Below are 15,850 nucleotides of genomic sequence, written 5' to 3' on the forward strand. Positions count from 1 at the left end.
CTTAAAGGATTTTGTCAGAGTTAAGTTGTAATTTTTAATATGATATTGCAGAGTTTATATTAAAAGTTTGTATTAAAACATTTTTATTCAAAATTAATGATTGTTTTACAAAACTATTTTTTTATATTATAATAAATTTTATTACATACATGTTTTATTACATGTGCCGAATATTTCGGCACAGCAAGTGGCACGCGGAGTACTGATTGAAACGAATTGAGTAATGCTTAACTTGAATTTATTATTTCACAAACGTTGGCGACGCACCGAACGCGAGTACAGTTTCGAAGCAAGTGCCTTTAATGACACTGAGCCACCTATTTATAATGTGCGCGAGGAATGCTTCTAGAGGAATCCGTCGGTCGTCAAGGCTGTTATTCGACTTCCTTTGCTTATGCTTAGTCAGCAACGGCGATCCCGAATTCCTCTAGAAGCTCGCGCAAACACCGGAGATCACGCTCTCTCCCGCTGCCGTTCACGCGTTGTCACGCCGCTGCTGGCTTGGTCGCGGCGCGAGAACGAGCAATTCGGCCGTCGGATACAATTGGATGCGATCTCGCACATCCCGCCCGCCTCGCCGATAAAATTCGGCGATTTTACTCCGCCCGAAAGAGCGCAACAACGCCGGCTAGTTCCTTACAACCTAAGAACACAACTTATTATAACTAATGCTACTGTAAGATTATGTACTATTATTATTCAACGGGCCGCACAACCCGCTCAACTGGCCCGGTGCGAACAGAGGAGAGACCTTAAACAGGAGCGCATAATACAGCGAGCCTCCTCCGAATGCGACCCCTGAGTGAGCTCAGCTAGGCATGGCGCTGCGTACTCTCCTCGTCCGTCGGAAGAGGGACGAGCTTGATGACTGGCCGCCGAAGCTCCCCTGTAGCTCCCCGAACGGTCACGACCCGCACCTCGCCATCATCACCCGGGTGGAGACGCGTGACACGCACCAAGGGCCACCGCGTCGGTGGCGTTGTTTCCTGCTTCAGCAGGCAAAGTTGACCCTCCTTCAGGCCACCTTCCGCACGCCACCACCTTGGTCGAGGGGTCAGCGCCTGGAGGTATTCCTGCGACCACCGCTGCCAAAGATGATCCCTCATTTGCTGGAGTAGCTTCCAGCGTGTCAGCTTACTGGGGGGAATCCCCGTCAGTGCCGGTTCGGGGATAGCCTTCAACGGAGCGCCAACGAGAAAATGGCCCGGCGTCAACACATCCAATTCGTCGGCGTCGTCCGAAAGCGCCTGCAATGGTCGAGAGTTGAGACACGCCTCTACTTCGGCCAAAAACGTAGCCATCTCCTCGTAAGTCAGTGTTGACTCGCCGATGACTCGGCGCAGATGGTGTTTGAAGGCCTTGACCGCAGCTTCCCAGAGGCCCCCAAAGTGAGGGGCAGCGGGAGGGTTGAAGTGCCACTCCACACCCTCCTCCGCTAGCTTTCCTATGATACTCCGGCTACTCTCGCTCGCCATTCCCAAAAAACCGCGCAGCTGTCGATCCGCGCCCACGAAGTTAGTTCCGCAATCACTGTACAGGTGCAAGCACAATCCTCTGCGGGACACGAAGCGCCGGAACGCTGCAAGAAAGGCATCAGCTGTGTAGTCGCTAACGACCTCGAGGTGGACGGCTCGCGAACTGAAACAAACAAAGACTGCCACAAAGGCCTTGTAGGCCCTGTGACCTCGACCTTTCGTGGTACGCAGGAGGATCGGTCCAGCATAGTCCAAGCCCGTATGAGTGAACGGTCGACTCGGAACGACTCTGGCTCGTGGGAGACTGCCCATCCGTGGTTGGGGATTCGCGGCCCGCCATCGCAAGCATGGAAGACAACGATGAATGAAGTGCTTCATCAATTGCCGACCTCGTAGTACCCAGTACCTCCGACGCAGCGATGCGAGAGTTAATTGGGTGCCGCCATGAAGCACACGGCCATGCTCGTCCGCGACCACCAGATAGGTGAGATGCGAGCCCCGCGGAAGTATTATGGGATGACGCTGGTCAGCATTCAACAGCGCGTGCTTCAGTCGGCCACCCACGCGCAGCAGTCCCTTGTCGTCGAGAAACGGACTCAGCAACCGGAGTGGACCCTGAGAGTGCTCGATACGCCCTCTCGACAGAGCCTTAATATCGTCCCGGAAGGCAATCCTCTGCGCGCATCGGATCCACATGGCCCGAGCGTCTGCCAGCTCAGTAGCCGAGAGCACCGCCCCCCGCGTCAAGTCGGCACGCGAAGTTGCCAACGTCACCCAGCGGCGCATCCAGGCGGTTACCCGAAGCAAACGGCGCAACGAGGAGAAGCGAGTCAGCTCCTCCGGTTCTTGCTTTTCGCAAGCGATGTGGACCCGAGCAGCTCGCTGCTCAGGCAGCTCACGACTCAAGGCCACTGCTGTCTCGGCCAAGCCGCAGAGTTCGCCAACAGGTACTGAGGTCCTCGCCACCAGAGCTCATGCACTCGCAGCTCCAGGGGTGACATTCCCCGCGATGCACAATCGGCCGGATTGATCCGCCCGGCACATGATGCCAGTGCGCGTCCGGCAGTGCTCCCTGAACCTCGGCGACCCTGTTTGCCACGAAGGTTGTCCATCGCGTGGGATGTCCCTGAAGCCATCCCAGAACGACTGTGGAGTCCGTCCAAAGGTGAATCGCCGCTCCATCCAGGGCCAGGACGGAAGCGGTGTGAGCCGCGATCCGAGCCAACAGAGCCGCCGCGCAAAGCTCCAGTCGCGGAAGGGAGACCTGTCTGAGCGGTGCGACTCGCGTCTTGGCGATCAGCAGCGTCAGCCACACCCTGCCGTCCGCGATTGTGCGGAGGTATAAGATCGCTCCGTAGGCGCGTTCCGACGCATCGGCGAAACCGTGCATCTCAATAAGCGCGCCCGGAGAATCCGCACGTGACCAGCGCGGGATGCGGATTTCCTCCAGGACGGGCAGCTCCGTCCGCAACCGTCGCCAGCACTCCGCGTCGTCTGCAGCAAGGGGAGCATCCCAGTCAAACCGCCGTAGCCAGGCCGCCTGAATGAGAAGTTTAGCATTTATTACGACCGGGTGAGCCAGCCCAGCGGATCGAAGAGATGCGCGGTTTGCCTCAACACCGTGCGCTTGGTGACCAGCTCCTCTGTCATGCTCTTGACAGTTGGAGCAAAGCTGTCCTCAGCGGGAAGCCAACGTATCCCCAGGACGTCGTGCTCCTCCGACGTCAACGCGACCGTCGACGGCAGCGACGACCGGTGCTCAGCGGGGATGTCGCGCAGCAGGTCTTCCTTGTTGGCGACCCATTTGCGTAAGCGGAAGCCGCCCGCCAAACACAACTGAGTCAGCTGCTCGCGCAGCTCGCAGGTCTCGAACTGAGAGGAGGCCCCAGACAGTACATCGTCCACATAGGTGTCCCGCCGCAGGGCCTCAGCTGCCCGAGGAAAGCGCGCACCCTCGTTCTTGGCAAGCTGACGCAACGTTCGAACAGCCAAGTAGGGTGCACTGGCCAGCCCGTAAGTAACCGTGTTAAGGTGGAACTCCTGGACTCGGCTGCCTATCTTCCAGTAAATCCGTTGAAGGTCACGGTCCTCTGGATGCACCCAAATCTGCCGGTATATCTTTTCGATGTCCGCAGCGAGAACAAACTGGTGTTTACGCCAGCGCGTTATCACGTCGCAGAGCGTCGGCAACAAATTCGGTCCTGCAAGAAGTTCGCCATTTAAGGAGGTACCAGAGGATGTCCGTGAAGAGCCGTTGAACACGACGCGGATCCTAGCCTTCTCGCCGTCGCCCTTCCATACTCCGTGATGGGGCAGGAAACAGGCGCGTGAACAATCTGCCGGTAAGGGAGGCGCCGGCGTCATGTGGCCAAGCTCAAGATACTCAGCCAGGAACTGTGAGTACGCGTCACGAAGAGCGACTTCCCTCCGGAAGCGGTGCTCGTTCGCCTGCAACACTCGCAGCGCGGTGAATCGCGTGTCACGTAAGTCCGGCAGAGTCGAACGAGTCGCGAATCGGACGACGTAACGTCCCGAGGCGTCCCGTGAATGCGACCGCAAGTAATGCTCCTCGCAAGCCGCGTCGTCCGGAGACAGGGGGAGTGTCGCTCGCGGTGGTTCCTCCAGTTCCCAAAATCGACGCACTAATGCGTTCAGATCGTTAACAGCGGAGCACTGCAACGATGTCAAGGCTGTGGTCACCTGACAAGAGCTTACCGGACCCATGATGATCCATCCTAGAGCGGTCTGCTGCGCGATTGGTTCCTCATCACCTCCCAGCCGCATGCCTGGTCGTGCCACCTTGGCATAGACGTCGACACCGAGCAGCAGCTCGACTGGGTCCGTAGAACTGAAGTCAGGATCAGCGAGATCAAGGCCGCGGATGTGCGACCATCCGCTGGAGTTAGCTTACACGGAACCACCGTAGATCGAGAGTCTTGGCATCACCAAGGCGGAGATGGCAAACACCGCGTCTCCAACGCGCGAGGTCAGATTGATCGCGATTCGTCCCCGCGACACCCCCGACCTCAACCCGCCCACTCCGTAAATTGCCACGGACGCCGTTGTCCGCGGCAGTCGCAGGCGTTGGGCCAGCGCTTCTGTGATCAACGAAGTCTCTGATCCCGGATCCATGAGGGCTCGAACCGCGTGTAAAGTTCCGAATCGATCCGTCACCAGAACGCGCGCGGTGGCGAGAAGCGTCTGCGGCGGCTCGAAGTGAGGGTGCCGCGCGGCATGCACCGACGGCGAAAGTGCAACAACGGCTCCCGGAGCCGCCTCGTACGCGTCATGTAGGAGTGTGTTGTGGCGCGCGGCGCACCTAGCACACGCCTTCGGCGAAGAGCACGCGCTCACCTGATGTCGTCCCATGCAGTTGATGCACAGTCGATTGGCGGTCACTACCTCCAACCGCTCCTTTGCAGGTTTCCGACGAAACTTCTCGCAGTTCATAATAAAGTGATTCTGCTTGCACACCACGCAGCTGCGCTCGGAGCCTCCGCTCTGCCTCCCGGTGTGATGAGCGGATTTTCCTGAGGAGGACTCCCCCTTGACAGACCGCAGCGACTCGTGCGTCACAAGCTGTTCCTCGAGGAAGTCCTTGAACTCGTCAAACGACGGCGGGTCGCTTTTTTTCGCGATGGAATTTTCCCACTCACGTCTTGTACCCGCGTCGAGCAACTCCACCATGAGATGCACGAGTAAGTGAGTGGTATTGGAAACGGGCTTACCGATACCTTCCAAAGCTTGGGTGGATGCTACCATGCCATGGTAGATCCGTCGCAGGTCGGCTACGCAATCCGCTTTCATTTTGGGCAACGATGTAATCGCGGACAAATAAGCCTTGACTAACAACCTTTTTTTCTCATAGTGACCTTTCAAGGTTGACCACGCGCGTTCATAATTCGCGTCCGTCGAGGGCAAGCCCCTCAGAAGCTGTTCCGCTTCTCCCTTGACCCTCGTCTTTAGATAGTGGAGCCTTTGGACGTCGGACAGATGCGGATCCTGACCGACGATGGAGTCGAATAGATACGGAATACCGGCCAGTCCTCGAACCTGCCGGAGAACGTTGGGAGCTCGAGCCGAGGAAGCGGGGCTCGCTGTGTGCTTTTGGCCCTGACCGTCGTCGAAACATTTGCTTCGGTCTTTGCCTTCAACGACCGCCCCAGGTCCATTAGTGCAGCTCGTTGGCTGGTGTAGAGCATCTCCATCTCCTCGGCATGGTCGTTCGTATAGTACTCGGTTTTCCTTAACTCCTTCCCGTGAGCAAGCCCGAGCTTATCGTGGTTCTCCTCGAACTTGGCCCATCGCTTTTCCAAAATGGCCAAGGCCGCTTGGACGTGATCGACGGTCAGGTTCGCGACACCGGTCTTCTTGAGGTTCGCGACGACGCGAGAGATGCGTCCGCGGAGCTCAGATTGCTGCTCCAATAACGCCTCCATTCGGATAATTTGGAGGTCGGGTTCCACCACTCACACTACAGAACTGGCACGTTTACTCCGCGAGAGGAAAATGTAGTCAGATATGCACCGGCCGCGACGCACGATCCGGCTCGAAGGACCAGAAAATGTGCCGAATATTACGGCACAGCAAGTGGCACGCGGAGTACTGATTGAAACGAATTGAGTAATGCTTAACTTGAATTTATTATTTCACAAACGTTGGCGACGCACCGAACGCGAGTACAGTTTCGAAGCAAGTGCCTTTAATGACACTGAGCCACCTATTTATAATGTGCGCGAGGAATGCTTCTAGAGGAATCCGTCGGTCGTCAAGGCTGTTATTCGACTTCCTTTGCTTATGCTTAGGCAGCAACGGCGATCCCGAATTCTTCTAGAAGCTCGCGCAAACACCGGAGATCACGCTCTCTCCCGCTGCCGTTCACGCGTTGTAACGTCGCTGTTGGCTTGGTCGCGGCGCGAGAACGAGCAATTCGGCCGTCGGATACAATTGGATGCGATCTCGCACATTACATGACTTATTTTATCACATATTATTGCACAACACATATCATTAATAAACAAATAAATGTCTAATTTTAACTTATTTTATCGCTGAATCGTTTGTGCATAACATAACTGTCGTTATCAAAAAAATTAAAATGTCATATTAAAAAATATTTATAAGCACAATATAGAATCATAGAATTAAGTAGATTTTTCAAAATTACATATAAAATAATTGATTGTATGAAAGACAAAATAAAAACAAAAATTCCCTAATGGAACAACTATCTTTGGCAAAATGTGAATAGAGAAAATTAAATAAAAAAATAGATAGGCAGTAAGTAATTAATACAAATAATAAAAATATTAAGCGCAAGTGTAACAAATGCATCGTAAATCTGCACATGTCTCATGTATCCAATTTGCACACTGCAAACATTTAATCCAATTTTCATTACTTTCGGAATATTTTCCGTTGCATACTACACATAAGTCTTCTTTTTCATTAATATCTTTCCTGGATTTTTTTATATATACATTTTTCTTTATCTTCTTTCTCTATTTTCTTTTTTTCTTTTGAAGTAAGCACTAAAACAGAAGCTAACCTCTTTGGCCACGCGCCCGGCATGTAAGATATCTCGCCGCAGCAACATGTAAGGCTGTTAGAAACTTTTAACGAGTTTCTCGCTTTCATGAAAAATCGAGGGCTTCCGGCGGGGACACCCTTTCCACAGAAACACGACAGATCGGCGAATCCGCTTCTTTGGCGGGAATCTCGACAGATTCAGGCAATGTGTCCCATACTCCCGAAAGGCTCGCAGACGAACAGACGTCCAGTAACGGTAGGGGCAGCGAACCAGGTGGGATTTCTTGTCGACCCGTACGCATGTTACGGCAAAGAGGAAGCACAACCGACTGTTCCATTCTGCAAGACCACCTTTCCCTTTTCTGAGAGTGCTGACGTTCTTAGTCCAACGAGAACTAACAACGTCGTATTTAGCGATGCCGTAATAGTGGCTACTAGCAAAGCGAACGCTATCGGAGAAACGACGGACCCAGATTCCTTCGTCTTGGAACTGTTCGGCGAGCAAACTCATCGGCCTCCGACCGCGTCGTGGCTACCAGGTATTCTTAGCACTGCAAAAACCGACAGGGCTTAAAAACGAATTGAGAGACGTAGTCCTCGTTAAATACGAACCGAAAGAGGATTTGGATTTTCTCAGCCCGCCCAAATTAAATGGGGAAATTCTTCCTAACCTAGACAGTACTGCTAGGGTTTGAAACAAGCATCAACTGCAGGCTCAGGCTTAAGTAGGAGCATCGCTAAACGCCATCGGCTCAGGTTTTACGGATTTGGCAAATCTTGAAATCCTTCAGGCTTCGGAAGAAGCGAGAAACGCAGCCACAAAAATTGCAGAGGTCATTCGTCTCTTAGCAAGTCATTATTACCGTTTATCGCAAGCAAGACAAGCATTTATTGTCCCGTCACTCAAATTTTTGGCAAAAACAGTATCAGACGCAGCGGTGGTGGACGACTGCCTTTTTGGGGCCAACTTTGCTGAGCAAATTAGCACCGCTCAGACGGTCGAAAAGGTCGCTTGCAAAATGGCCAGAAAATCACAACCACCGACACAGTCAGCTCAACGCCAGCAGAATATATAGCAAAAATCAAAAAACCCGATAGGCCTTCCTCGCAGAATTCCGTCGACTCATTAATCGAGGAGGGGCAGCTCTCAACACCAGAGTCGCAGCAGGTGAGCCAGATCCCAGATCACGGACACGCCGTTAAACTCGGTAAGGTTGGCAGGCCGGTTAGCCTTGTTCGCGGATAGATGGAGACAAATAACCACGAACTCGAAAGTTCTGGAAGCAGTACAAGGTTATAAGATTCCGTTCATCACACCGCCAATACCCCGACCTTTTCTGAGGGAGCCTTCTTTCTTCACATCAGAGGCCGAGGATTGCAACAAGATCAGACAGTTGCAGCAAAAGAGTGCGATACTATGAGTCGAGCAATCAGAAGATCAATTTTATCTTCGTTTTTTCTAGTCGACAAGGCCTCCGGAGGGAAACGCTTTATTTTAAATCTCCGAGACCTGAACTCATACATCTCCCCTCCACATTTTAAAATGGAAGACTGGCGCACGGTAATAGGGCTTATGATTCTAAACATAAAAATGGCATCATTAGATCTTGAAGATGCATATTTACTAGTACCAGTGCATTCTACTCACAGGAAGTTTCTTCGTTTCCAGTGGAGGGGTAGATGCTATGAGTTCACGTCAATGCTATTTGATCTGGCAACAGCACCATTTATCTTTATTAAGATTGTACGCTCAATTGTTACAAACCTAAGAAAAAAAGGTTTTCAGTCAGTAATCTACTTCGACGATTTACTGCTTTTAGGAACGTCGATCAAAGATTGTGCGAGTAATGTCGATGCATCACTGCGGTTATTTACATCTATAAGTTTCTTTATAAATTATTCTAAGTCTCAGCTAAATCCGTCATCGCGATGTAAATACCTCGGTTTCATGTTTGACTCTACTCAACAATCAATAGCCATACCACCTGACAGGAGACAAAAACTTTTATCGCTAGTACGACGCATATCGAGCAAGTCGCACTATTAGGGAATTTACGAGCTTCATCGGATCTTTAGTAGCAGTGTCCAGCCGTTAAATACGGGCCTTTATATATAAAAAATTTTGAACAAGAAAAATACTTGGCTCTAGAAACTTGTTCTGGAAATTATTCTAAACAAATGTATATTCCCCGATATTTAGAAGAAGATTTTGAGTAGTAGACCAAAATATTTTCAAATACCAAGCAATTCAATATTGTCCATTCAAATCGATTTACACGCAAAATTTTTTCGAACGCATCATTAACAGGCTGGGGAGCCTCTTGCAATGATCAACGTACACACGGATGGTGGTCGTCTGATGATAAGTCTTTCCATATTAATATTTTAGAATTAAAAGCAGCTTTTAACGCACTAAAATGCTTTGCAACGGATCTACATAGTTGTAGCATTTTGCTTCGCATTGACAACACAACGGCTCTCTCACACGTGAATAGATTCGGATCAGTTCGGTACACCCCTACTATCACAAATAGCCAGAGAAATCTAAAAGTGGTGTGAGGAGAGAGATATCTATCTCCACGCTTCTTACATTGCCTCTACTGACAATGTCATCGCGGATAGTGAATCCAGAGTTCAAGATGTGAACACGGAGTGGACGCTATCAAATCAGGCATTTGAGGTGATCGAAGAGAGGTTTGGAAATTTTGATGTCGATCTCTTGGCAGCAATTAATACGAAAAACGATATTTATATTTCGCGGTTTCCGGACCCAGGGACGATAGACGCTTTCACCGTGAATTGGCATCGTATTTTCTTTTATGCGTTTCCTCCATTTATTTTGTTGCCCAAGGTCTTACGCAAAATAATAGACGACGAGGCAACGGGGGTCTTGATTGTGCCATGGTGGCCTTCACAACCATGGTTCCCCAACTTCCGTCACCTCTTACTCAACGACCCAACTGTTTTCCAGCCATCTCATTCGCTCTTATCATCTCCTTTTAGGGACCAACACCCTCAGTGGAAAAGCCTTTCCCCGGCAGCAGGGAAGTTATCAGGGAAGCTTTCCAAGCTCGGGTTGTACCGGCAACAGCATTAGACACGATCTTAGCCTCTCTAGCTAAGTCTACAATTAAACAATACTCTCGCCCACTTCAAGCTTGGGAGAACTTCTGTCAAACACAGCGGATTTACCTATTTTCGCCAGAAGTCAACCAAGTATTAGAATTTCTAACTCAAGAATTACGAAACGCAGGATCGTATTCTGCGCTTAACACTGCCCGCTCAGCTGTCTCTTTTATTTCAAACAATAAAATAGGCGACCATCCTCTAATAAAACGCTTTTGCAAAGGGGCTAGTATTGTAAAATCTCATAAACCCCGTTATGATTTTATTTGGGATCTAGCCCTAATGATCGCCAAATTAGCAAAAATATTTCCATACGACACCATGTCATTAAAAACCATTACTACAAAGCTTGTTTTGTTACTAGCACTGGGCTCAGGACAACGAGCGCAAACGTTGACAGCCATCAAAATTTCGCAAATTATGTTCGCGACAGAGAAAGTTGTCATTAGAACTCCGACCGAGTTAAGACGTCTGCCCCAGTGTGTCCGCAACCAATACTTACCTTCGCCCGTTTTTCTGATCGCCCGAACTTATGTATCGCCCATATTTCAGAACACTATTTACAAATCACCAAAAGCTTACGGGCAGCGCAATGTGACAACTTATTTATAGCTTGCAAAAAACCTCATAAAGCAGTTAGTGTACAAACTTTAAGTCGATGGTTGCGTAAAGAACTAGAAGAGTGTGGAGTGCGGAGCGAGCTGTTCTCGGCCCACAGCACCCGACACGCCTCTACTTCACTAGCAGATAAAAATGGAAATACAACAGACTTAATTAAACATGCGGCGGGATGGTCAGGCGACTCCCAAATCTTTGCAAGATTTCATAAGCGACCGATTCTTAATCCGGAAGACTTCTGTAACTCGGTTTTTTCTACGTAAGCACCGTTTAGCCTTATTTATGTAAGCCAAATTATACCTAAACTTGCGTTTCGTTTTCTACACGTTATGGCAAATCTTTTTATTTGAGTTTATGTTGCGAGGTCTGTCACAAATGATCTTTTATGCTAAGTGGAAGTTGTTCTTAGTGTAAACACCGCCAAATATAGAGACTATATAGTGTTTTAGAGTGAGGCAAATCTTTCTTTGAACATCTACATAGTAAGTCCATTCGGACAAGGCACGACGGCCTAATTTGAAGATTAAACGAACTTAAAAAGTGAAGTTCGATCTCAATTATGCTTGGGTCTCGTCCGGATGAACCTTCTACACTCAAAGAAAATATAGGCCTACTTGCCATACTTCTTTTTTGCCCTCCCAAGATTACGGCTCTAGATAGACGATTTGCCTCAACACTTTGAAAATAATAAGTGTGATGGCGCGGAACGACAGACCACGTGACGCGAGCCGGGCCACCGCGCGGCGACGGGACGCACGCGGATTTATTTCTGTGAACACTGCTGTCAAAACACGAGCAGGAGTATAACTACATAGAAAGTCCATCCGGACGAGACTCAGGCATAATTAAGATCGAACTTCACTTTTCAAGTTCGTTTAATTTTCAAATTAAAATTTATTAGAATTTTACGCATATTATGTCTGTAAGGGAACACCAATAATCGACACGTGAGTCAAATGAGTATTTTTGCTCGAATCGTGCAAAATGAATTTCATATGTCGAGGAACTTTAAGATTTTGTCCCCATTATAGAAAAACAAGTATTGATATTTTCAAAATTGTTACCTAAACCTAGAAAAATTAAAATAGATTTTTCCAAATGTTCACAGCTATCATAACTGATGACGCAAGGGAATTGATAGGTTTGAAAAATTCTTTAATCAATTAAAGCAACGAAATTTAAAATTCTCTATTATTCATTGTATAATTTATCAAGAGGCATTATATGAAAAATTGTTAAACTGTACAGTGTGATGCAACTCATAACAAAAATTATAAATATAATTTGAGGCAGTCAAAACTTTCTTTCTCATCAAAAGTTTCAACATTTTCTCGAGAAACATAACGCTGTTTATACAAATGTACGTTTGCAAATTCGGTTCAGTGCAGGAAAGTGTTCAGAAAAGTTCTTTGCAATAAGAAAAGAGATCTTCCTTTTCTTGCAAGAACAATTACCTGTAAAATCTAATAAATTTAAATTTTTTTCAAAGATTTAGACTCGTTGTGTGAGCTTGCTCTAATTACTAATGTAACAAATTAATTAAATATTTTTCATCTAAAGTTACAAAAGACTGACCAAATTATTTCCCAATATTTTAGTCATGTAGATTCTTTTTGTAAAAAACTGCAATTATTTTAAAAATTATTTAAAAAATAATATTTTTTGTTTTTTTCCTTCTTGCCAGATTCTTTTTGAAAAATATGGCATAAAATGTAATTTCAAAATACTTATTAATTTTTAACTGATTCCTTGATAAACCAGTTTGATAAGCGTTTCAATGACTTAAAACTAGAAAGCTAAGAAAAGATGTAATTTCTTTATGTAATACTTTTTGAGACTCGTCTCTGTGCAAATCCAAGAACAAAGTCTCGAATTTCAGGAAAAACTTTATGATTTTCAATCTAATGTTACTTTACAAGCCCAATTAGAAAAGGGAATCAAATTTGTTAAAATTTTAGATGCATGGCGTTATCCACGTCTTCGAATTTTCTGCATGTTTGTATCCACATATTTGTGCAAATGCTTTTCCTCAAAATTCATTTGTAAAAACGGATAAATGTTCTTCTTTAAACGATTCATCATTGTCCTTGTTTTTCAAAAAGTTTTGTAGATATATTATCCTTAGTAGAACCACATTCAAACAGCTAAGAAACTCAACGTTTTTTTAACTGATTGTTTCATTTTTTTTGCTGTTTCTTCTTTAATTATCATGTCTTACGATATCAAATATTACTTTTCTGCCAAGCCATATTTTGCATTATATTTATTATTTCTTAAAACAGGCCTACTGGAAAAACCACTAAAAAAAAAAAACACATTTGCGTACCTCATGGGTAATGTGGAAAGCTATTGTTCAGATTTTAATTTAAAATTTAAAATTTTTAATAACTTATTTTGGGGAAATAGATTATTATAACATGTTTATCATATTGTATGCATTACATACATTAAATTTTTATATTATTATTTATTAAAATAATAATTATTTCTAGGTTCTAGGCTCTAGACTATTTTTTTTACAAGTGGCCCTCCATGCTCCTAAGCCACAACATTTGACATGCGGCCGGCAGCTCATTGTCAGCTGTAGGGCCGCGAATGGTCGTGAGGTGCTCGAGGGAGACAGTAGGTGTCGCCTCGGAAATCGGTTCGAAATGTACCACTACCCGGGAAAAAATGTTTTAGACATAATCATATATAATTATATAAAATTATATATAAATATACATAAGTATATATATTAGTTCATATATAATCTTGCATGAATATGCATGGATTTATATGAGCTGTTATTGATATAATGAATTTATATAATGTATAAAAAATATTTATTTATTTACATTATATTAAATTAAACCTTAAACACGTAAGTGGGTCTGAGAGACCCCATATGAAGTTTTGAACGCTTGCTATGTGAAGACGGAATGAGATAGGAAGTTCGGACCAAGACGTAAAAAAGTTTGAAATCTCCTCTTTTGATTGATATGGTTGATCAACTTTTTTGATCAATTAAAATTCGAACGGCACGGCAGTAAAGTTAGGGTTTTGTTGTCAATGCGACCCATATAGTGTATAAGTGAAACTTTTTTTGTGAGTATTTTACATAAAAAATACTGGACAAAATACGTTCTTCACAGGTCGGTTTGCGGATGTTACTCGCATATACTCTGTCTGAAGTTGGAATACTATAAAATGTTGTAGAAAAGGGAGTTTTTCTGAAATATATCATGAAACACATCAATTTTCAATTTTAGACACAATTTAATCAAAACTAGAACAAAACAAGCGCGCGCTATAGAGCTTTTAATAATGAATGTTTATTATATTATATTTAAATAAGTATAAAAAAATTAAAAAGTTAATAAAGTTCAGAAAAATTTTACATAAATTAATAAAAACAATTTTTTTTATTTTTTTATTATTATTGATTTAACATGAACTTTATATATATGTATATGTATGTACATATACAGTTATAATTAAGTTTAACTAAAGATGTGTGTGTGTATGTAAAAATAATACAGTTATAATTAAGTTTAACTAAAGATGTGTGTGTGTGTGTGTGTGTGTGTGTGTGTGTGTGTGTGTGTGTGTGTGTGTTAAGAGCGAGATTACGAGAAACGATGTGTTACGAGAAACATGCAATTAAATAATACAAATTTTTATAAATAATAAATAAACTTAAATTTTTATATTCTATAAGTAAATATAAAATTTGTTGCTGGTATTATGGTATGATTGCTGGTTTTATCGCTGCTAAAATTTAATTTAATTTAATTTAATTTTTTATTTTATTTTTTATATTATTTTCTATTAATATATTATTTTTAAAATTAAAAAAGATATCTTAAAATGTAAACATTTTATACTAAACCGACAGAAAAATACGTTTATAGATACCAAGTTAAAGTTCTTCATTGACATTATAAATATTTTATCAACTTCTATTTGGTATTGTTTAGTATTGTTCTGTTTTTTATAGTCTGACAAATATAGAAGATAAATATATATTACACATCTAATAAATAAAACTGTATAATTTCTACGCATTTGTCTTAAATAATTATTTGTGTGGAATTATGTTTCATTAATTAAATGTATATACGAGTATACAATGGTCGTTCGATAAGTAAGATAAATTTCCGCAAAGTGGCGCTACAATAAACTGTACAGTATATAGCTGGGAAGTAACACTTTTCAAACTGTCTCATACCAAATTTCAGTCAAAACGACGCTTTGTTTATGTATGGCAGACGTTGGAAATAATCATGGCAGCAGTTGTCATAAAAATGGAAAAAGACAAATTCCATGCGGTAATTAAACATTTTTATTTAAAATGTGGATGGCTACGCAGATCGAAGCCGAGATGGACGAAGTTCACAGAGACGCTGCACCAGCGTTAATAAAATAAACTTACATATATATGTATATCCATGTCTCTTTACGTCATGATTATTGTACGATATTGAAATATTGTATAAATTTAATAATTCTATAGAATAACTTCAATTTTTATGTTGCATGAGGATTTATACATACCTCCAAAAAATTATTCTCTGAATTTCTTTTCCTTAAACATTCGCCAATTTTTAAAATTGCTTTCAACGACATCTGTCCTGTTATTTTAGAAATATCTTTTGTATTTTGGACTATAAAATATGGTAGATCAACTGTAGAAAATTATATCATGAAATTATTATAAATGTGTAACTTTAAAATTTCATAAAAAGTGTATAAATTTTTTCACATCTTTATATTTTATAAATTTGTATTTATTTCTTTTATACTTTACCTGTTTTTATCACTTCTATTTATATTTTTATTTTATCTCCCTTTTTTAAATTGAAGTCATTATAATCTTCTGCATCGAAGTTTGATACGTGAACTTCTAATTTGTCATAAATTTTGAGAAATATGATTATCAATTTAGCATGAACTTTATTCATATGTAATACATATAGAATTAAATATAATTAAATGTGTGTGTGTGTGTGTGTGTGTGTGTGTTTGTGAAAAACATAATTAAATAATTTTTATATTAATAACAAATTTTTATAATTAATAAGTAAACTCAAATATTTACATTTTATAAGTAAATACTTAGA

The 15,850-nt window shown here is 43.8% G+C and overlaps 2 protein-coding genes across 2 annotated transcripts; both read right to left on the reverse strand.

The window, feature by feature from the left end:
- Positions 1-812: 812 nt before the first annotated feature.
- Positions 813-2,261, reverse strand: LOC105205079. The gene has a single exon (XM_011174374.3). It carries the CDS (start codon positions 2,259-2,261, stop codon positions 813-815), a length of 1,449 nt encoding a protein of 482 aa, XP_011172676.3.
- A 777-nt stretch (positions 2,262-3,038) lies between these two features.
- LOC105205078 lies at positions 3,039-5,914 on the reverse strand. The gene is made up of 3 exons (XM_026139971.2): positions 5,594-5,914; positions 4,387-5,528; positions 3,039-4,323 (listed from the first exon to the last, which is right to left on the reverse strand). Exons 1-3 carry the CDS (start codon positions 5,912-5,914, stop codon positions 3,039-3,041), a joined length of 2,748 nt encoding a protein of 915 aa, XP_025995756.2.
- Between the last annotated feature and the right edge of the window lie 9,936 nt (positions 5,915-15,850).

Source organism: Solenopsis invicta, chromosome 3 (genome assembly GCF_016802725.1).
Source record: "Solenopsis invicta isolate M01_SB chromosome 3, UNIL_Sinv_3.0, whole genome shotgun sequence".
NCBI classification, from domain to species: Eukaryota; Metazoa; Arthropoda; class Insecta; order Hymenoptera; family Formicidae; genus Solenopsis; species Solenopsis invicta.